The 22,400-nt window shown below is 50.1% G+C and overlaps 1 protein-coding gene across 11 annotated transcripts in view; it reads right to left on the reverse strand.

The window, feature by feature from the left end:
- EHMT1 (euchromatic histone lysine methyltransferase 1) overlaps positions 1-22,400 on the reverse strand; it is a 126,220-nt gene that overhangs the window by 74,519 nt on the left and 29,301 nt on the right. For 4 of the 11 annotated variants that reach the window (XM_051807881.1, XM_051807873.1, XM_051807872.1 and 1 more), the window contains exon 1: positions 13,392-13,499. The exons of 2 other annotated variants lie outside the window; for them this stretch is intronic. In XM_051807881.1, coding sequence (XP_051663841.1) covers positions 13,392-13,397 — 6 coding nt within the window. In that variant the 5' untranslated portion in view covers positions 13,398-13,499. Of the gene's footprint in view, positions 1-651; positions 671-1,462; positions 1,940-3,522; positions 3,859-7,288; positions 8,292-13,391; positions 13,501-22,400 lie in introns of those variants that run through there. 5 more of the 11 variants (XM_051807876.1, XM_051807874.1, XM_051807877.1 and 2 more) reach the window with 5 other exon arrangements.

A 22,400-nucleotide genomic window follows, 5' to 3' on the forward strand; every position in this document is an offset into this window, starting at 1 on the left:
CCCACGACACCTGAAGAAAAGCCACTGCAGGAAACCCTGGAGTCAATCAGACCTCCATCACCCTCCCTCCTCGCTGCAGTCACCAGGAATTCAGGGCTGCCCGGGTCCTGCCCAGCTCTCAAAGCAGAACTCCCATCCCCAAGAGAGAAACCACCATTTTTTTGCTATGAGAGTACAAAAGCTGGGTGCCAAGGCAAGGCTGACTGAGGTGGCACCTCACGGGCCCTCCTGTCTCACAGACACATCCCTCGCCACCAACGGCAGCGTCACAACTTCCCAACAAAAACTCAGCGTCGAGGCAGAAAACAAAGTAATAATTAAAAAATAAATAAATAAATAAAGAGTCAACTGTGAATTTTGAAGCATTTTGATCAAAGGGAAGCTACAGGAAACCCCTGCAAAGCCCTCGAAGCCTCTTCCCCCCAGGCCAGAGCTCTCCCCTCCATCAGCACCCAGCCCCGAGGGGCACCCACGGGGCACCCACCCATTCATTCCCAGCAGCCCCACGGCTCCACCCAGCCAACTTAGCACCAACTCCACCGCAAAGTGTCAATACCTCCATTTTTTTGGGGGGTGTGGGTGTGGGTGTGTGTGTTGGTTTTTTTGCCCTCCCCTCCCTTAAATCCAGAGCAAACTTCCCTTTCTGCTCACCCTCCCCATGCCCCATCCGTCCGCTCCCGATTGGCAGGGAAATCCTATACCCACCCTCCCCGCCGAGAAATGTCTGCTCTTGCAGCAGTCCCAACAAAGCCAACTGCCAAGCACACGCTGCTTCACAATAAAAGTCTCACTCGCTCCATTTATTTTTTTCCTCCTTTCCCCCTTTCCCGCAGCCGGCTGCCTCCATTCCCTCGCCGACCCCAGTGATTATTAACCATCCGTGGCTGGAGAACCTCCACAAAGGGTACACACCACCAGCCATGAAGCATAATTGCCCCCCCCTTTCCCCTCAACCCTTTTAATTTTAGGTTTCAAGGGGCAGCAAAAATTAGTGCATCTGAAGAAAGACTGATTGGGTCTTTGAAAGGGCTTTAAAAGCCATGAGGAGCCAAGCAGAGGAGCTACTGCTGGTTTAGTTTTTCGCTCTCTGCCTCTGTTTACAAGAAAACAGGCTTCCTCTCCTCCATGAGGTCTTGGGAGGGGATGGAAGACAGGTCTGACCAGCCAAGGGAAGGCTCTGCAGCATTTCCAAACAGATGACGACTAGAAGCTACAGTGGTGCCTTTAAAACACAAAAAAAAAAAAAAAAAAAGAGCCCACCAAAAAAAATAAAAAAAGGAAAAAATAAAAAAGGAAAAGAAAGAAGAGCAAAAGAACAAAGCTGGGAAACACAGAAAGAGCTTTCTCAGCCTCCTCCTTGGCATTTTCATCAGCCATCCGGGTGCCCTTCACAAAGGTCCAAACAGGTTTTATAGGCAAAGACAACACATGCACAGCAAAACTCCAACATATTGCAGCTTACCCAGCCCAGGGGACCAGAGTTACATCATGAGCCCGAGCTGTGTCCTCTCCCAGCAGCCCGGGCAGGAGCTCAGGCAGAGGTGCCAAGATGTCTACCTTCACCAGGGTCTTTTTTTTTTTTTTTTTATGTCTTAAAAGTCAACGGTCTGGGAACCCGAGGCTTCGCAGAGCGTTACGTGAGCGGAGCTGAGCAGCTACAGCAGGTCGAGCTGGAAGAGGGCTGGGAGCAGGACACCCCTCAAACTGCCCCTTCCCATCCAGGGCAGTGGGGTGCACCAACAGCTCTGCCCCCAGACCCAGTGGGATGGACAGCACTGATCCTGCCCATCCTCCAGCAGGGAGGTGACACCAACCCCTCCAAGGTGACACCACCGGGCCCTGCTCCCCACACACAGTCAGGACACGGCCCCAGGGAAAGCTCCCACCAGCCCAGACTGCAGCACAGTAGAAGCAAAGCTCTCAACAAATGATGCAACCCCAGCAGCAGATTCTTATTCACTCATTTTTTCCCTCCTTCTCCTGGAAAACAAAAAAATAAAAATAACGCAACCCGAACCAGCCTGCTCACAATAACCTTTGCCTTAAAGAGAAGACAAACATTTTGTAGTTAATTATACAGGAAATAATGATGAAGAGAAGGCTTGTAGAAAGAGAGTGTTTCCTTTGTAGGCACAGGGAGGCTGCTCATTTTGGGTCTGGGCGCTGCTCAGGTCCTGCTGTGCCTGGGCAAGGCCTGGGATGAGGGCTCGTGGGGACGCTGACCACGGGCCTGTCATTAGAACCAACAGCAGCATTTGATCTGGAGAAGGAAGGAAGCAAAACCACCAGCACACCCGGCCTACAAAGCAGTCACCAGCCTCAAAGCTCCTTTTTTTTTTCCAGGTAAAGGCCACACTTCCTTATAAGCCCCATGCAATCATGTGAACATGGAATTTTATCTGCAGCTCACGACAAGCACTGCCCTCAGCCTGAAGTTTGTCCCCAAATCAAATTCTTTGCAGTTCTTTTGTCTCCTGGATTCCTTTCACCCGGACTCTTTCCCATAGAAAAGAAACATTTCCTTCTCAACCCCCATGTCCTCTCTCCCATTGCAGCCACACGCAAGTCAACTCCCAAAAAGGGGGACTCGTAGAAAGAGGCACAAGTCCCTGCATGCAACAGCTGGGAACACGGAGACACGTGCATGAAACACAACAGGACTTAAAGTGATTTCTCTTAAGACAAGGCATTCCACGAGGGCGTGCAGGCTTCAGGCAAGGGGGGTCTGCAGAGCCCGTGCCCTCCTGGAAAGGGGAGATCAATTTACACTTCCTCACGGCTTCCAGGCCGGGAAGCGCCGTTCCCATCCAGCTGCATCCCAGTAGAGTTAAAGCCAGTGCAACTTGTATGTGCAGGCAAGTGTAAATCCAGAGCAGACAAAGGCATCCCCTCCTTCCACGGGCTGAGGGGAGCAAGGAGTCCAGCTGCTCCTGCCTTCTCCTGGCACCCGGGAGGGGAGGGGAAGGAAGAAAACCCTAAAATGGAGACCAAGATTCATCACTATCTCCAGCAAAAGCAAACCAGCCACTTCAGAAACAGCCAGTCCCCAGGAAGGCCGAGCCAGGACAAAACCATAGCACCAAGAGGAGCCTGGAGCAAGCAGATTCCAGCAGATTCCAGTGATGGGGAGCTGGAAAGCAGCTCACACCCATGGAAGGGGCTCAGCTACCTCTTCAGCCTCCACACTCCTCTTCCTCCCACCCTCAAATCACCACAGCCAGCGGCGCAGCTCCTTCTCCCCCTGCCCATCCCGATGGTGCCCCAAGGAAGGGCACATGGGGCAGCAGAGGAGGGAAAGCCCCCCATGGGCTTCCCATGGGACCACGAGGACCTGGCTCAGCTGCCCACACCACCTCCACCTGGGTCACCTCCAGCCATGGAGCGGCCCCGGAGCCTGCGAGCCGGGAAAGCGGGCAGGGAGAAGGGGGGGAAAAAAAGAGACAAAATAATAATAAAAATAATCATCATCATAAAACTTGCACCCTCGGGCCTGTCCCTCTAATAACTACAGCAAAACCTCACCAAGGCCTTACTCTCCTGGAGGGCGAGAAAGCGACACAGCGCTGCCCAGCACCCGAAGTCCTGGAGGTGGGAGATCCTCACACCCTCTCCTCCATGGCCTACGGGCTTCGTCCCCGGCGTGGGGCCTGGTTTTTCTGCTCTGTCATTAAGAGTGGAGCCTGGTCTTTTCCTTCAATCCCAAGAATTGCACGGAATTAGATCATCTTTCTGGCTCGCCTCCCCCTACAGGCAGCTCCCGAGCATGCTCAGCGCGGCCGCGCTGCCATTTCATAACCGCATTGTTTACGGACACACGGACCTGCCATCTTTTGACAGGGACACAGGGCCCCTGTCCCTCCCCAGCGCCCCCAGGCCCCGCCACAAACACCCCCCTGGGGGAAGGCACGCTGCGAAAGCATGGAGAGCAGCAGCCTGGAGGGGTTATGGTGGTGGTTTTGCTGTTTTCTGGTTGGCTTTTGTTTCTTTTTTTCCTTCCCCCCCCCTTGATTTAGGTCAAAATCCACCTGCTTTGGAGCCCCCCGTGGGGGGCTGAGGGGCTGTGGGGAGGAGAGGTCTCGCAGAGCTCGATGCAAAAAGCCAGCCATGATTTTTTAGCTTCTTCGAGTCACAACTGTGCTTCGATGTCACCTAAAAATATAATACCCAGCCCAGTCTGCCATCCTCTGCCGAGCCTTCCTCTGTGAGAAAAAGGGTTGGAAATACGGTATTTCCCTTAAATAAACAAGTTGGCTTAGTCCCAGCACATAGAGTTTTCTCCTTTAAATGCAAACCAGAGTATTTTTGCAGGCACACAGGAAAATGAGGAGAGGAGGAGGGGAAATGTTCCTCATTTAACACCAAGAACTCCATGAAAAGCCTTGCAAGGTTGCTCGGAGCCCCGCTCTGTTCCAGCCCTTTTCCCGTCTGTGTTGATCATACTTTACAGGTGAAAGCAGCTCTGACTTATGACAGAGAGAAAATGCCAGAAGAGCTGGAGGTTTCCTCATCCTTGGAACAAGGACAAGTTGTGAAAAGCTTCCTTTGCAAGAGGCACTGTGCTGCTCCAGCACAGTATGGCAGCGTTGCAGGGAGGACACTTGCACGTCAGATCTTCTTAACCCCCACTGCCTCGACCCTTGTCCGTGTCCTTCCCCCTCCTGATGGGGACTGAAGGAAAAGGATAAATAAATTACCTGGTCTGGGGGAAGTAAGCTGTTGAGTTGGGAGTCCAGAATATTTTTAAAAAGCTTGCTCTACATTTTTTCCCCTCTATTTTTAATTTGCTTTCAGGACATTTTCCAATTAGCTTGTACAGTTTGAGAGCTCCGCTCCTGCTGCTTTCCTGACTACTGTAAATCCTGGCAGGTAGTGCTGCCCACTGCCCATCCTCCTCCTCTGCCTCCCTCTAGCACCAAGATCATCCTACAGCAAAGTCAGACAGGCATCCCCCAACCCAAGAGACCAAAGAGCTCCCACAGACACAGGGAGGGATGGATCCCTCCAGAAACAAGGCAACGTGAGGGTCTGCAAAGAGAAGTTGGTGTCAAAACTCTAAATTCAGAGGAGTATAAAAATAACTGGCTGAAAACGCTGGTTAAGGATTACAAACTCAGGATTCATTTCCAAGCCTCTGACATTCCATGTCACTGCAGGAACATATGGTCCTCCAAGGCTCCCAGGCAGGGAGCACACGCCATCAGTGCCCCGAGCCTTCCGAGTGACCCAAACTCACGGTCACCCTCCCGCTGCGGCCATTCCTCGACCGCTCCCGGCCCCAGGAGCGGGAAGGTGAGAAGGAAAAACTTCAGGGAAAGGCAGCAAAAAGGAAAACAAAAGAGGAGCAGCAAGAGTCAAAGCCAGCCCTCCCCCAGACCAGCTGGCCAGGAAAGCGAAGCTCCTTAAAACTCCTTGTTTACCTGAATAAAGCAACTCCCTGACAGCGCAGGAGATGAACGCCCTTTCCTTAGGAGATGGCACCGCATGGGAGAGGTCAGGGAGCCTGGCAGAAGGAGCCTTGGGATGACCACTGCCACCCAAGCCCCCAGGTCATGGAGCTGCCCCTGCTCCCCTGCCCAGGGCTGGTTTCACAGGGGCTGAGCAGCAGCAATATGCCCCATGTGAGCCACAGAGCCCAGCTCTGCCCCAACACGCTCCTGGACGAGGGGAAGAGCTCATGGAAAACACTGAAAAGTGAGTTAAACACATGGATCAGCCCGAACCCAAGACCTGAAGGCCCCACGTCGGGCTCTTAACCCTCGCCGAGGAGCAGCGCCAAGCCCAGACCTCGGCTGCTCTCCTCCCTCCAAAGTAGGTCAGGCTTCTCTGCAGCTCTGCAGAGGCTTTCAAAGGGCCCTGGCCGGCAGGGACGGAGTGCTGGGCGCTGTCAGCTGCTGTCACACCGGTGTCACCGTGTCACCACCTCACAGGAGCACACCTTGCACGCCTCAGCGCATTTTTGGTTGTCTCCTCAGCCTTCATCGAGCCCAAAGCCCATTTTCTCTCTCAGGCAGCAGGTCAAGGCCTCTGCTCTTCACTGTTAAAAAGAAATCTCATTTCTCTCCTCGTGGCTTCTGAGGCCCTCTCCTTTCGCTCACATCTTCTAGATGATGAACAATGAGTGCATTTATAGTCCAGTGGAGACACGACAGATATTTAGATTAGGTGTCACAGATTGTCCTGTAAGCTCCCTGATCTTTTAAATGCCATCTTCACATCTTGCTCCTCGATTGAAAATTCAATATTGTGTCTGCAGGGCAGCTTCAGGGGTCTCCCTGGAGCACAGCAAGCTCAGGACAGTGTTTTGTAGGGGTGCCCAGGCTCCCCACGGCTCTGGGACCTTCGGTGTCCATCCCAAATCCCAGCGAGGCCTGTGGCAGCCAACTGAGCTGTCTGCACATAACACAAACCACAGTAAAAAAAAAAAAAAATAAAATCCCATGGCAGGGCCAGGGCCCTGAATTTTAGGCAACTTTTAAAATATGTTGCAGACTTGGGCCTCCTGCCATGAAATCAACCACGGATGTTTCATTTTAACCAGCTGGTCCCTTGGATTTCATTGCTACAATGTAAAAAAAAAAAAAAAAAAAGAAAAGAAGAGAGGGGAGGAAGTCACCCCAAAATCAAAAGGTTTGTTTCTTCCTGGTGAAATATTGTTGCCTCTTGCCTCCAGCTGAGAAAATGAGCCCTAAGCAGAAGCTGTCAAAGGAGACCTAGTGAGGAGGTGCCATGTGGCCACAGGCCCTCTCCTCCCCTCTGGAAGTTCTGTCTTCAGTCAGCTCAGACACCCCAGGCTTTGCTCCTTTTGCTTACAAGAGCTACAAGAGCAGGGAGGGCTCCTGGGAGAATTTTCCAGAAACTTCACCCTTAAAAAACTTCTAAAAGCACAAACCAACCCTAAAAATACACGAAAACCCCCAACCCCGAACGGGCCTCCCCACCCTAGAACACAAATCAAAGACCACCCCCGGACGCGAGGAAACAAAGCCCGAGGTTTCCCGGAGCGATGTCGGATGCTGAAGGACCCAGGAGCCCATGGCACAGCACCTGGAATATCCATCCCAGCGGGAAGGAGCCCGGCCGGTCCCCGCGCGCCCGCCTGCCCTCCCGCGCACGGGGCGGCGAAAGAGAGGAGCATCGAAGCAAATAAATAAATAACTAAGCCCAGCCATGATCCCCCAAACTCTGTTCCTCCTCTCCAAGGCCTCTCCTTCCCCAGCAGGAGACAAGCCTGTCTGCCAGGGCCGGCGGGGCCGCGCCGGGCGCGGGAGGCTGTCGGACCCTGCGGTACCTGCGGGCAGCTGTTGTCTTCTTCTGGTGAAGACTCCAAGAGTTGCATATTCCAGATCCTCATGAGCAGTGATTCAGTTTCTGCTCATGTGATAAAGCTCCCTCTACAGAGTGAGCATGCCCAGAAGAGCCCATTTCACTGCTCCCTCCAAGCTGCAGCCATTTCACACAGAACCTGCCGGCTCCAGGGCGTCCATTGGAGCGTGATTATCCCGGGCATCCCGGGGACGCACCGGCAACGCAGATCATCTGTCAACTTTCTGACAGGGCGCCAGGCCTCAAAACTGATCACTTGCCTGAAAAAAAGAGAAAGCTCTTTAAACCATAGGGCGAGGTGTGCCTGTCTCGTGGCCTTCAAGAGTAGCACTTGTGCGTGGGAAAAGGAGAGGAAGGAGGGATGGAGAGGGATTCTCCGTGGCTTGGGGACGCTCCCGTGCTGATTTTGCTGTGCTTAACAAAGCCCTCAACCTCAGAGCACTGGGATGAAGGCACATGGGTTAAACTGATGCAGTGAGCAGTGTCCAACTGCAAGTGCATTCAAGATCAGAACTGCTGAGCCAAAGGGGAGCTAATTTTCACTTTGGGGATTAATGAGACAACTTGACCTGGTACAACTGACCTTAAAAGGGTATCATAAACAGAGCTGTTGAAAAGTGCTGTGGGAGAACGAGGGGACGCCCTCATGGATCCATCCTCATCCTCACCCTAAAGAAGGGATAGTGCACTACGAGGTGCAGGAGCTCTGAGCTCAGCCGATGCCAAACCCTACGATACAGCTGGCCCAGTCAGCAAGATAAAAGAAGAAATTCTAGCTTCAAAATAAAAGTAGTTTGTCTCTGTTCCACTTAACAATTAAGCATAAACTCTTGGCAATCTTCATATCTGCTCAAGCTCCCAGCAAAACTGCCAGAGGAGCTCACAGGAACATCTGCGAGCAGAGATCGGCTGGAAGGGATTCAAGCAAGGCTGGCATTTATCGGAGGCAGGAGCAGGAGGCTGCTGGAGCTGGAGAACCTCCCCCCGAGGAGGGGGAGGGCGGCCACAACTCCAGAGAAGAGGCCAGGAGGAAGAGGAAACTCAGAAATGGCCTGTGGCACCACCCGTGTGCTCTTGGCCAAAGGGAAAACAGTTTTCCCCAAGAGAAGAGCACAGAGGATCGTCCTCTTTAAGAGCCAGAGTTCTCTGTAAGGGTAGAAATCCAAATGAAGACGAGCAGAGTGTGATGTGTCACGGTGAGCTGGGGAGGGCAGGGAGCAGCCTTCCCTGTAGAGAGGGAAAAGGCCATCCAAATCCACAGGGAGGTTTTGAGGAGCCCAAGGAAGATGTTTGCCCTGCCCCAGCACCCAAGGCAGGCAGGCGAGTCCAGGCCCTCAGCCATGGCCTGCTCTGCCATCCCCTCCTCCCTGCAGAGCACAGAGTACCGAGTCCTGCCAGGCTAGAAACATCCACAAGCCAGGTTTTCTCCAGCCCAAGCAGCTATTTCACCACCCTGGCCAGGCACATTTGCAAAGCTGCAATAATTAAGGCAGTAAAGAGCTGCTACGGATCTGCCTCAGCTACAGGGATGTTGTTTTTCTCTCCACACTCTGGAGAAGCTTCACTGCTAAACAGTTAAAACACACAAGGCTAAATCAAGATGACTGAGTTTCATAGGGAAGGAGTATCTGAGGTGACAGTACAATGCAAGGATTGCTCTCTCACCCACTGGGTTTTTGTTTGATGTGAATCTTAAGTTTTAATATACACAAAATGAGATTCTCCTGGCCTTTCTCTCAGTCGCTGAGAGGTGGAGAGGTAACTCATTTAAGATAAATTCAAAAATCCCCAAACAAAAGCAGCAACCTTAACACAACTACGCAGACAGGAGTTGTGTTATCCACCGCATCAAAAGATTACTGGAGTTCAAACCAAAGATGGCTTTAAAGCAGTCGACGTGCTGCCCTTCCTTGCAGCACGAAATTACCAAGCTTTCATTAAAACCCCAGAAATAGAAACAAAGATATTAACAAAGGCAGTGTCAACGATCCACCACAGCCAACATTCCCTTCCAGAGATAAAATAATGATGGAGAACGGCCGCAGCCTCCCGGCACAGGCAGAAGGGTGACAGTCCCCACTGCATCTCCACACCAGACACGTTTTCACTGCTGAGGTTAAAGACACACCGAGAGCAGATGCTACCAAAGATGTTTTGCACATCCCATGGCCGTCCTCAAAAGCACTAAACACTATTTAGAAACAAGTACAAGGCAAAGCAGGGTATTGCAGATGCTTCAATGACCAACTGGAGCAAAGCGATCGAACGGCGTCGTAGCAGCAGCTCTGCTCAGTGCCCAGCCACGGGGGATGGCCGGGTGTTCATCAGTAAGACCTTAAATTTACATCATCCCAAAGGAGAAAGAAGCTTCCAGAGCACAGGCACTCCTGTAGCTGAGCTGTCAAAGCAGTGCCTCCTGCCCAGGACTCCAGGGCCCCCATCTACCCTCCTTGGCAGGGGCCGGGTGGTCACAGACCCATCTCCAGACTGGTTTTGCTAATGACTTAGGATGAGAACAAGCCCATGCCCCACGAAGCTGTGCCCTTTATTTAACCACAGTGCTCTCCAGCAGTTTTCCCACCACACCGGTAGGAGCCAGCCCGACACCCCCTTTCCAAACATTCCTACCAGCGACCACAGATCACAAGGTATTTTCACTCCAGTATTTTCACTCCGTGGCTCTCAGGCCTCCATGCTCTGATTGAAGGCTCAAACATCCCTTTCAGAAATCCCACATTTTCAGGAAGAAAAGCAGCAGCACAACAATCTCCCTTCACAAAAGACACCGGGTTCCTCAGGGTTTTTGCTTAATGACACCATTACGTCCGGCATTTTCACAGCTCCCTTGCAGAGGAAGCACAAGTGGGAGGCAAGGGGAAGATTTTTGTTTCTACAGGAAGAACAATATTTAGTTCTGCAAAATATAGAGGGTTTTCCTTATTTCCATCAGGTTCCTCTTCTTCCAGACCCTCCAGTTGATCAAGTCTGATGCTCCCCTTCAAGACTCTTCGGAAGCGATCCCAAAAGCACAACAAGCTGAAGGGACTCTGGATATAAGATGAGCATTTCTGTTGCAATCTTGACTTGTTTCTGTACCATTATAAACCACTTCCCAGCTCTACCACAAGCTGTTCAAATGCTCCCTTCCCTCCTCAGCCATTATATGCATTTCTTAACCAGAATGTCCCAGGACACACTGGGTGTCTTCAGCATCCTCCAAGAGAGTCCCAGTGTCCACCTCCAGGCTCAGATAACAGCCTTGAAAGAGCAGGCAGTCATTAATGCACAATTCTGGAATCACAGCTTTCCCTACCTTTCAAAACCTGCTTTTTCCCCCCTTTTCCTCAGCACAGTTGAAAACTGTTTTCACTTAATAGGAAATGTGAAATGTTCGCTGGGATGCTGCATTGAGTACATCACACACACCAAGAAGGGAAAAAAAAAAAAAGGAAGGAAAAAAGAAAAGGAAAGGAAAAAAAAGATCCTATTGGACAGCAATGGAGATGTGAGCTCTCTGGGAGATGTTGCTATGTTTTGATAAGAATATGCATTGAGTATTTCATTTACAGGGCAATCCTAGAACTTTATTTAGCAGCATATTGGCCAGACAGCTGTAATTTAGAACATACTGTATTCCTAACAGTTCCCAATTATAAATTCCTTCAGCTTTAACTTATAGTAACCACAGCTCCTTCTATTTTGGAAACCTAAAACCACCATTTCTCCCCTTCATTCAGCCATCACATATCAAGAGCTTCTACCGCACAAACACAGCGTCGCTGGAGAAGAGTCCTAAATCCAGCATCCCAGGTGGGATCATCACCCCCACCACACTCACTGCTCCACAGGCAGATGTGTTATTGTTCAGTCTGGGGGCTCAGCCCCGTGTCAGTGCAGAGCCAACCCTGCTCAGTGCCCTGCCAGCAGCGCCGGCTGGGAAAATGGCTGCGCACATTCCAGCTCCCTCCTGCCGCAACGGGAGCTGGAGCGCGGCTGTGGAGCCTGCCAAGGAGCCTCACGTGCTCAATCTGTCCCCGTTCTTTGACCTCACACCTATTTTTTTTTTTAAGGATTAAGGCACTGACGTGAAAACAAGCAAGTTCTTCACCAGCATCGGTGCTTCCCGATGCCTTTGTATCTCTCCCCGGATCAGGAGCTCCTACGGAATATCGCCGTTGAGGGCTCCACAAGAAATCCTGCTGACTTTATCAAATTTCTGCAAGGAAGAGAAGGAGCTGGTGAACCCTTTAAAAGCAAAGCTCCTGCCTCCATGCAAGTCTCATGGCTAAGAGGAGCGGAGAAATGGAGCATGATGTGTGTACGGAATTGGCTCCACAGAAGCTGCTTCTCAGCAACTGCCATAAGGTGGCAGTGGGTCTTTAAGGCTCCCTTACACCTTCACACAGCACAATAGGAAATTAGCACACCAGTGGGTTTCCAGCATCTGAAACTGTTTAAGTCCCATTTCCTCATCAAGGGAGCCAGACCATGCTTGAAAACTTGGGGCTGAGATCACCTCAACCGCCAGAGTCACGCCAGGAGAAAAAGCCACCGGGACAAACTCTGAAAAGCCATAAACACAGCCCCCCACCTCAGCCAAAGAAAATCCAACCCTTTCCCCTCTCGGTGTACAGTCACAATGCTGTTTGTTTTACATAAATGCTTTCCTTTGTGCCTTCATCCAGCCATAAACAACCCAGCGACCATTAAAGAGTAGGAGAAGTTCTGTCTGCCCAGCAAGCTGGGCGCCAGCAGGATTTTATGCAGGCACCGTAAAAGCAAGCCCAGTAAGCAAACTGGTGACCAGCTCAGCACAGGGCTGATGTAGCAAACAGGCTCAGAAAGCACCAAGGAAGCGTTGGGTGCACAAGAAAGATGGAACCAGGCAATAAATAGGCAAGTTACTTTAGGTAATGAAGTGACTCTTCATGCAGAATGACCATCACCTGGGACACAGCAACAAAATCAAATCTTTGCCAGTCGCCCTCTGAATTACACTGTGAAAAGTGGCCAGAGTTGCCCTGAAGGAAGAGTTGATCTACCTTAAAAGGCAGACCACGATCACAGAGATTTCTGTTCAGCAAGTCAAACACTACAACGCTGTAACACCCAAGTATTCCCAGTGCCCTGAGCAGAGCAAACCCCTCGCCTTACCTTCACCTCCAGCCAGGCCGAAACACGGGTGGGCCCCCCATAACACGCCTCCCATGCGTGAGGAGACAGGTCTGAGGCTCGTGGTCGACGTCCCCCCTGCTCCACACCAAGCCAGAGCTTCCCTACACCTCGCTAACACAAACACCCAGAGCCAATGTAAATGTTTTATTGGCACTTCCCCACGCGGCGAGCTTGTACAACAACTGGAGTCAATCGGCTCATGCAGCACATACCTGCTGGTGCTTACACATTCCTTGTAAAAACCTGGCAACTACGGATGAAATCCAAGAGCCCAACCGAGCACGACTCACAGAGTCCCCTGCCTGCCCCCAAGCCCACTCGCCAACACGTTAAACCCCCAGCAAGAAGCACAGAAAACCTCGCAGCCAAAGGAACAAACAAACATATTCCCTCCTCTCCCTTGCCAGTGTGGAGGACCTGATGTGGCAAGGTTTGTTTGCCACCACTGGAATGCAAAATAAGGCTGGAAAAGGGAGTTTGAGTTTGACATTCTTTCGCCCTCCCACCATCCCAGCCGGATCCTGGTTTGAACTGCGGGGCAGGTCCGAGCCCTGCGAGGCTCCCCATCAATAACAATTAGCGCCGGAGACGAGGGAGCCGGGATCACATGGCTCCACCATGGAGGCACAGCCCTGGCTGCAGCCCCTGCCTGCTGTCACCTCATGTCACCAGCCTGACATTGCACAGGTCCCTTCTCCGCACGGGCCTGCCAGCCAGCAAAGGTCAGTATTCCAAACCCCTCCCCGCGGATCCGCAGGAAGCGTTTGAAGCCATCTCGTGTCAGTGGTTTAACTGCGCTGCTTTTGAATCCATTCCAACAGTTGTTGCTCCATCCGGTCTCCTCACTCCCCCAGCCTGGGGGCACGGCAAGGAACCGACTGGATTTGCCCTACCTCCATCCCGGCTGCGGGGAGCTGCGGGTCCCTCCAGGTCCTGACTCCAGGCCTATCCCTGCTCCAGCCACAAATCCATCTCACTCCATGGGTGCAGCCTCCACCCCGGAGCATGCTCAGTGCGGGCTGATCTTCAGCCATTTCAGAGCTTTAATGAAATGTAAGCATAAGGAAGTGTCATTAGCAAAAAAAAAAAAAAAAAAAAAGAAATGGTGAAATGGTGCAGGATTCATCCCAATCCGGCCAACCTTCCTCTTCCCATCCTCTGTCAAGGAGGTGAAGCTCTCGCTGCGGGGATCGCAGGCGTTTTTAGGCTGCAAGCATCTCGTTTTAGAACAAAAGCAAGGAAAATCCTGTCTCAGGCAAGCCTAGTGCAAAAGGAGCATTTCCCAGTGACACCCAAACCAGGTGATTCGTCACTCTGGGCCTTCCACAAATTGCAATATTTTCATAAAATGTCATTAATGTTAGGGGTTTTTTTTCCCCCCAACGGGCTTCAACTGATGCTTTTAGCTGGCAATGCAAATAGTGCTTCCCAGCCATCTTAAAGCTAAACCTACCCCAGTCTACCCTGATCTCCTTGAAGGTTATTTTAACTCTATTTGCAAGGAAGTTAAACAGTAGGATAAAAGAGGGGGAGAGACTGCAGTGCAACACACTTCATGCTATGTTTTCCTAAGGACCTGAATTTTAAGAGAGGTTTGTTTTCCACTTGTCACCTCTGAAATTCCACCATCATTACCTTGTCTCCTCAATGCAGTAGGACTGTTTCATGGAAGAATTAAGAGAGGTTGTTTTTTTTTTTAATCCTTTCCAGTTTTCCAAACAAAAGATGCAAAGAGACACAACAGCCCTGTAAACTGTGAGTGATCTGCACACGGAGCTTGACTTAAAAACTTGTGTTTCCCAAAATATCCTTTGCATGTTCCCTCCTGATCCCTCCCAGCTCTCTGAACTGCTCCAGAAAACAAAGGTAGTCGGTGCAGAAGTTCAGCTTTGCCAGGGTAAAAATTGGTTATTTAATCCCAACAAAGTTGGAATGTATATAGTATGTATCCTGTTCCTCATGCTGGGCCCAGGCCAAAAGCAGCTCTGGATGTTGAAATCCATGAACTGTGTGTGCTCTGCCGAGCGACGTTTGCTTCCCATGCCCCCCTCTGCCCCCCACGTGCAGTGTCTGCCCCAGTCCTGGAGTTTGAAAAATAACTAAAAAATAAAACAAGTTACTTTATCAACACAACATTTCGGAAAAGGGAGAAAAAAAAAAAAAAAATCAGGGTGGCAGATGAACCCCAACCCAGCTTCTTTCCTGACCCAAACTCCCAAGGGAGCCACAGCAACGCCATGAGCCTTCCTGTGCGGCGCCACGAGCCAAGCCAAAGTCAAGATTTTCCTCAGGCCCCAGCACATCTGTGCCAGATGCACCACGCAAACAACTCATGACGCTGCTCTCTCATCCCTTCCCTGATAAACCCAGCCCAGTCCTCAACACCAAGCCACAGCTTTTTAGCAAATTATTTGGGAGCGTGTTCGCAGCTGCCTCCGGAGCTCCAGGCAGCCAAGTGCTGGCGAGCTGCGTTCTACTCAAATATTTTTAGAGCACAAAACATTTGGTAAAGTGACCCAGGATAAACCATATTAATTCAGCACAGGGCTCCCCTCAGACCTCTCTTGCTGCTGGAGGTTGTCACTGAAGGGCCCGTTTGGCCCCGGGCTGCCCCTTCCTGGGGACCTTCATCAGGAGCGATTCCCTCCACGCCACGCTGGGCAATCCCAGACACCGCCCGGTGCTTTCATTAAGCACAGATTGATAAACCCCGCCAACAATTTTCTATTCCCATCCTCTCCCTCGCCTTTAAATTGGAGGTAGTTTAAAAATAATATCCAGACCATAAAATCCCGAGGCATGTCTGCTGAGTCGAGCGGTGTTTGCATCTCGCACAGCCCGAGCATGTCAAATTTGTTTCCTTGGAAACAAAGACCAATTTGCAAGCATTGCTTTCTTCCTTTTCTTTATTTTATGTAAGGAAGACATCCATACCTGCAGCTCTTGCTGATACAAAGGAATTAAAGCAGATTCACTTACCAACAGGGTTCATAGGAGAATTATTAATGTATTTCACTAATGAACCGTTGGTTTGCTGCACTGAGGGAAAACCACGGTTCATCACTGTTTAAAGATCCTGTTTGCCCTCAACGGATACACACTCGAGGCATGGCATTTATATTGTTTCCTTGGGGACAGGTAGAAAAAAAAAACAGCAAAGCCAGAGTGATTTGCTTACCCTGGGCTACACACAGTGGCTCCAGTGGAGGAGTAGTTTAAGAGGGAAATCCTGTCCTGCTCCCACCACATCCCTCCAAAGGACACAGCAGCACAGCTCAAACACACCTGCTTCCAACACAGGCTGAAGAGTCAACACAAGCCTAATAAAATAGGAAGTGATAACCTCTTGTAGATCTGTTTTGCCAGTTTTAAGCCCAACTTTTCCCCACCGAGGCACGCAGCAGGGAGGTGGGAAGGCAGCCTTTCTGTGCTGCCATAACTCTTCTCCCAGACCTGCTCCCATCACATCCTCCCTCTGAAGGCAGTAAATCCTGTGGTGATGACACACGACCTCTCTGGGTGGGCAAGAAAGAGGAGGGAGGGCAGCAGTGTCAGAGCTGAGTTATCCATAGGCTCATTTGCAAAGGGAATCAGGTGCCTCCACCCTCCAGAGCCTCGGTCAGGAATTATGAGAGCTCAGCACTTCTCACAAATCCGTCAGATACGGCATAAAATGGACACGCAGGAGAACCGCAAATGAAATTATGGCTCCTCAAACATTCCTTCCCCAGGGCTGACTCAGCACAGGGGTCATTCCCAGCATTTTCCCAGGCTGAGGCCAGGTTGCAATATCCCCCAGAGAAGGGTCTCCAAGGGAGACCTGTTCCTGTTTGGATCACTGGATTAGGAAAACCCGAAGGCAACAGGAGCAAGAAAAACCTCCCTCCTGCACAGGAAGGACAAAGCCTCACGATTCCCTGCCCCTGGAGAATCCCAGAGCCATTGCTGGAGCCAGTGGCCAACACTAAACCCTGGATGCTTCACACCTCAAAGTCAGGCCTTGGACTCCAACACCCCAGGTATTCCAAAGGGGTTCTGAGCCTGCCAATGCCACTCTCCTGACAGAGCAACCTTGCTCTCCTCTTCAACGTGCTCACAGCAGGATCAAGGTAATCTGTAAACAAAAAGCACCAAAAAAACCCCAAACCCTGCAAAAGTCCAGCAGAACTGCCACAGGGGCTCACCTATGAGCTTAAAAAATTCATCTCTTTTCAGCACACTGACTTTTCCAAGAGTGGCTGAAGAGCACTCAACACCTCTAGCCCAGAGATCCATTCCTGCTGCTCTTAAGGAATCCTGGAAGCAAATCCCCCAGGCTACCAACAACAGGCACCCTTTACCAGGTATTGTAATTACTTAATTTTATTCTAACCAATGCCACAGCCTTAAGGAGTTTTGGAGGCTGCTGAACGAATTCTGTGGAAGGACCAAGGAAAATCATCTAATTCTTCCTGATCAAAAGCAGAGCATATACTGAAAAAAAGCATCTAAACATCACCAGCTAAAAAAGAACAAGGTAGATGCATAGGGATTTGCTTAAAGGTACTGCAACAATAATTGGGATTAATAAAGAAATTTATAATAAGAGGTGGGAATAGTAGGCAATATTAATGTATCTACTTTTGGGAAAATCAAGGCTTGGATAATTAACTGCCAAAAATTTCTGGAATGTTCCTTCACAAATGTGGAGCATCATGATGCAGGAGACATGGATGTGAAGTCATGCATTGCTGCTGATTTGCTGAGTCACCTCAGGCCAGCAAGGAATGTCTTGGGACAGCCCATCCAGGATGAGTTGAATTTGAATTTCAGTGAATTTTGAGCACTTCAAGCTCCCCTGAAAAAATCCCATCCTCTATTATTTAAAAACAACCAGATAACCCCAAAACACCTCAATGTACATAACAATCATATCAGGTTTTTCTCCCTCTAATATTCCCTGTAACAAACATGTTTTTGGAGATATTTATCCAGAACAGTGACCCTGCAATCACTGAGGAGCCCTTCATGGCCCTTGCCAAGTTCAAAAGAGGGCAGATGCCGCGTGGGTGAATCTGTGACACCAGGACACAGGCTAGACTAAAAAAAGGGAGTCAGACACGTTGGAATCAACCAAGAGGAGCAATAAATTCAGAGAAGTTACTCAGAAATATTTTGTCAGATAACTGGGCTGCGAGTCAAAGCCCCTGGGGCGAGGGCATGAGCTCCATTATGGGGGTTTAATCCAGATGCTTTAAACACCTGGCAAGGGTTTGGGGGAAAAGACTGGATCAAACACAGGGAAATGTGGAAATGGAGATGACACCACTTCCTAACAAATTTAACCACTGCAGGTGTGGCAGGAGCAGTGAGCCAATAGGTGCTTTGAGCTCCATGTGTGTCTGGAGACTTCTGAACACGGGTTTATACCTGGGGTGACACACATGGCATTTATTGTAATGCTCAAGTCACCAAACCATCCCATTTGCTTGGGTTCCCAGAAGTACAATACCAAAGCCTTGCTGTATTCCAGAGGACTGAGGTGAGGACAGCACACAGAGCTCAAGGCTGACGAGCTCACTGTGATTCCTTCCCACGTGAACGAAAAATTAAATTTTAAATCAAGAGTCACACACTGATTTGGGGTGGCCAATTCAGACAGAGTCTCTTAAACCTATTTTTAGAACACCCTGAGTTGGAAGGGACCCACATGGATCATCTAGTTAACTCCTGGCCCTGCACAGACACCCTGTCCCTCAGAGCCTTGTCCAAACCCTCCTGGAGCTCTGGCAGCCTTGGGGCTGTGCCCACTGCCCTGGGGAGCCTGGTCAGTGCCCAACCAGCCTCTGGTCCTTTTCCCAATATCCAGTCTAAACCTCCCCTGCCATGGCTTCATGCCATTTTTCAAGGGGATGAACAGATGCACAGATGTGAATGGTCAGTGAACTTGAAAATAAAGCGCCGGTTTCACATCAAAAATCAAACCACTGCTCCAAAAATAACTTCCCTCCAGTTCTCCCCCCCTTCCCACCCCTCTGGATAACACCCATTCACTTGCCTCAAAGGAGGGACAGAGCTTCATTTTGTCAACATTGAAACTGAAAGGCTCAAAATACAGTGAAACACCGGGAAGAAGAAAACCAAACAAACCACAAAATGCTGCAATTACCACCAGCTCTCAGAGCCCTGAACCAGAGAAGGGGGAGAGAGAAGCCTTGCAGAAGGTCTGCCCAGCAGCCCCTCTCCTCCTCTGCCCACTGTTGGCCACAGCAACTACAACCTGTTTGGGAAGCAAAGCAAAGGATTCTCCAGGACTCTCCCAGGGAGAAGTTCTGCACACTGAAAAAAAGACCATGTGCACTAGTTTTATTATGCAAGGAACAGGAAAGGGCTTCACCCTTCCAGTGCTCTGTACAGAGCACAGACTCTCCTTCCTGGTGCTGATCTCCTGAATCCAAATGTGCACATCAAAAGCATCGTGGAGCTTTGGAAGCTTCTCCTCCACTCTCATGCAGCCTCGCCCCAGACAAAAACCAAGCAGAAGTGGTTGGTCCTGGTTCAGTGATAACACCAAAAATAAAATAAAATAAAATAAAAGTAGACAGGTAACATGGATTAAAAAAATCCTGAGCATTTTTCTTCTGCAATAGGAAGCCAAATTCCAGCCTTGATCACTCTGGAGCTTCAATTAAACAAACTCAAAGACTGCTGGAGGAAGCAAAGCTGAGTTTTGTAAGACATTTGCTTGGTAGCTGAAAGATCTGGAGTTTCACGTGAAGTTTATGAGCAGCTGGATCGTCCCTGGCACTGTCCTCAAACCCAACCCCAGCACCACAGCAGCACACTGAGCTTTGATTAATGACTCCTGCTGCACTTGGGGAACGGAACTGCAGCATTGTCTTCATGCACACGCCAAGAAAAAGCAGCCAGAGGGGCAGAATGTGGCCCTGCAAAAAAGATTTCCAGGATTCCCTGCCAGGCAGCAGCTGAGGAAGCACAGCCAGGCCCTGCCAGGGGAGGGAAGGTGCTGCAGAGAGTCACCACAGCACTTTCCTTGCACTGCACAGGCTGAGGGCTGAGCCCTCCCCAGATGGCTGAGAGGAGCCCAGAGCTGCTGCAGCACCTGGCAAACATCACTCAGCTCTTTCAGCAGCTCTTGCACTGCCCCCTCAGCACACTCAGCTCTCACAGAGTGTGGGGGATGCAGCTCTGGGAGAGCCTCTGGAGCCGCAGGTATGGACAGGGCTGGGTCCTGAGCATCCTCCAAAACAGCCCTCTCCAAACACTGCTTCAAAATAACGTGCCCTTCCTCAAATCCCCTGGAATCTTTTCCCTGGACACACCCCCTGTCCCATTCTTCTGCCACAAAGGGGACAGACCCAAGCAAGGTCCTGAGGCTGCAAGAGAGGGACCTTCCCAGCCAGCCTTGGGACAGTTGTCCTGTGTTCTCCTTCCCTGAGCAGGTGTAAGGTATCAGCAGACACCTGACAAAAACACAAATGGCTCTAAGCCTTGAGCACAAATAGGCAACATTCCCATCCTAGCAGGAGAATTGCTCCCTGGTTTTTTTCCCTCCTTTAAGAAAGGGAGAGGGAAAGCCCCACTCAGACCACGATAATGACATTATCCCAGGTGGATATAAAGGGAAAATCCCTCAGGTACTGCCACCACCACTGTAGTGTTTGTGATATTCCCCTTTCCTGACACGGTGTGAAAACCCGCAAGGGTGGATATTTACAGGTCAATATGCTGGGATGTACCACATGCACCAATATTTTCGTTTTCCTGAGTCCTTTTTCAGAAGGAACAGAATCAAGGATCAACTCTAAAGCAACCCAAAGTGCCTGTCATTTCAAACTGCATCCAACACTCTTCTTCCTCTCCCTCCTGAGAAAAGCATTGCAGAAGGTCCTGTAAAGCCCTGAATATCCCATTGTAAACCAAGCCCAGCCCTTTCCCATGGGGATTGAATGGATGTCATAAATCAAAGTTTGACTTTAAACTATAAAAACCCAAGACAAGGCTGCATCCCCTGCAAGGCACAAGCAAAAAACCCACAAGTGCATACAAATCCTCCTGCAGTGGTGCAGTTTGTACACACCAGCTCAAATAAATGCCAGCCTTAGGTGCTCATAGGGCAGGACTGACTCTGCTGGGAGGGATGCTCATGAATGGGACCTTCTGCTCAGATCTGAGTGAGGGAGGAAGGACATTGAAGAGCACATGAAGTAACCAAGTCCAGCAATTCCAGGGATTCTTATCCATTTGTTTTTACCAGGCTCTTATCCCTCATGTCATCCCTGTAAAACTTGCACTCAGCAGCTGGCTTCACCTTCAGTCAGCCTTCTGCCTGGGAAGAAGGAAGTTTGCTGCCATCCTTTTGTTTTAAAGAGCTGCTTCCCAATGGATCCAGCTGTGCTAATTTGCACAGCTGCATCACCACCAGCTCCTGAGAGAATCCAGGGCAGCTCGGCCTGTATCTCATCACAAAACCCATCAAAGGTTTTCTCATGTATTTTTTCCAGAGGTGAAAGCCAAACTTCTCAGTGAGACCCAAACTCCACCAAGCCCAGGCCTTTCCTTGCCATGCCTGGGAGGGACACGAGGTCTATCAGAGCACAGCTGATTTCCTTCTCACCAGCTAATTGAGAATTAAATGGAGGCTCTGCCTTCACTGCAAAAGCCATGTTTGTGCTAGAACCAGAAGATAGGTCACATGAAGGTTACAGTTACATTGCCTTCATTTGCTAGGGAGGATACACAGGACAGATTAACTTAAATTAGCTACAGAGGTCAAAATATGCTTTGTTTTGCCTTCACTGGGCTGGAGTGCTGGGAGAGCTGGTTCAGGCACAGCACTTTGGGCACTGGGGCCAGTGCAGGGCTGTGACACAAGCACAAGGCAGGTGTAGGGAACATCACAGACGTGGTTTGTTCTTCCATCAGCCAGGTACAGTCGTGCTCCATTTCCTCTCCCTCCAACCAGCCACAGGCTTTGTGGGAGACCTTCAAAATCAGGTTTCTCAGCCTGGCAGGGCACTGCCCTCCCCATCACAACCACAGACCACCTGAGATATTCCCCATGGAGAATGGAAGGGTCAGTCCTTCCCACTCATCACCCCTTCCATATTCAGGGCTCAGGAGACTCTTTTGTATCACTTTTTAGTCTGGAATAAAGGACAATTAAAGCAAATCTTCTCCAGCTGCTGCAGAGACCACCAGCCCTTGCCTCCCAACCCCTCTGCCATCTTCACCTGTTTCCCACTTCCCTGCCTACACACCCAAGTGCCTCCCTGGAAATTTTTCTGGGATCACTTTTCCCTGTTTGCAGTTGTTCACATGCACAAACACCCAGTGCCTCATGTTTCAATGCTTCACCATCCAGGCCATTTTTCCTCTTGTGTTTCAAACTCTCTTCCCATGTTTTTAATCCCTGTATTTTCTTTTGCCTCTGTTTCCAATTTATTCTCTCCATCCCACTTCTTTCTCTCTAATCCTTTCATGCTCCCCTCTTGGGACAGGTTTAAAAACAAAGACCTTGGTGCTGCTCACCTCGAGGTACAGGCAGCAGTGAGGCTTAACTGACTTAAGATTTTCCTACAGGTTTGGCCTACCTTGTCCTGCCTGACTAACTAAATTATTAAGTTATTAGTTATCTATTGAATGCATATCAGATCTCATCAGCAAATTCAGGTTTTACACAGTTGCCCCTATCCCACATGTAGGGTGAACTGTTAAACAAGTATTAGTGCAGTATAAACATGAACCCAACCCAAAAATGAAGAGGAGCATCTCTTTGCAGTAAATAATAAGAATAAAATTGGTAGGTGGAACAGGTGGTGGCACTGAAGCCCCTCCAGCTCCCTCCTCACCAAATTTCCCTCCCAACTCTGGACCTTTCCCTTCCCTCCCCAGTGTGCCCT

The sequence above is a fragment of the Manacus candei genome, unplaced genomic scaffold, assembly GCF_025592945.1.
Source record: "Manacus candei isolate 608988 ecotype Guabito, Panama unplaced genomic scaffold, ASM2559294v1 h1tg000071l, whole genome shotgun sequence".
NCBI classification, from domain to species: domain Eukaryota; kingdom Metazoa; phylum Chordata; class Aves; order Passeriformes; family Pipridae; genus Manacus; species Manacus candei.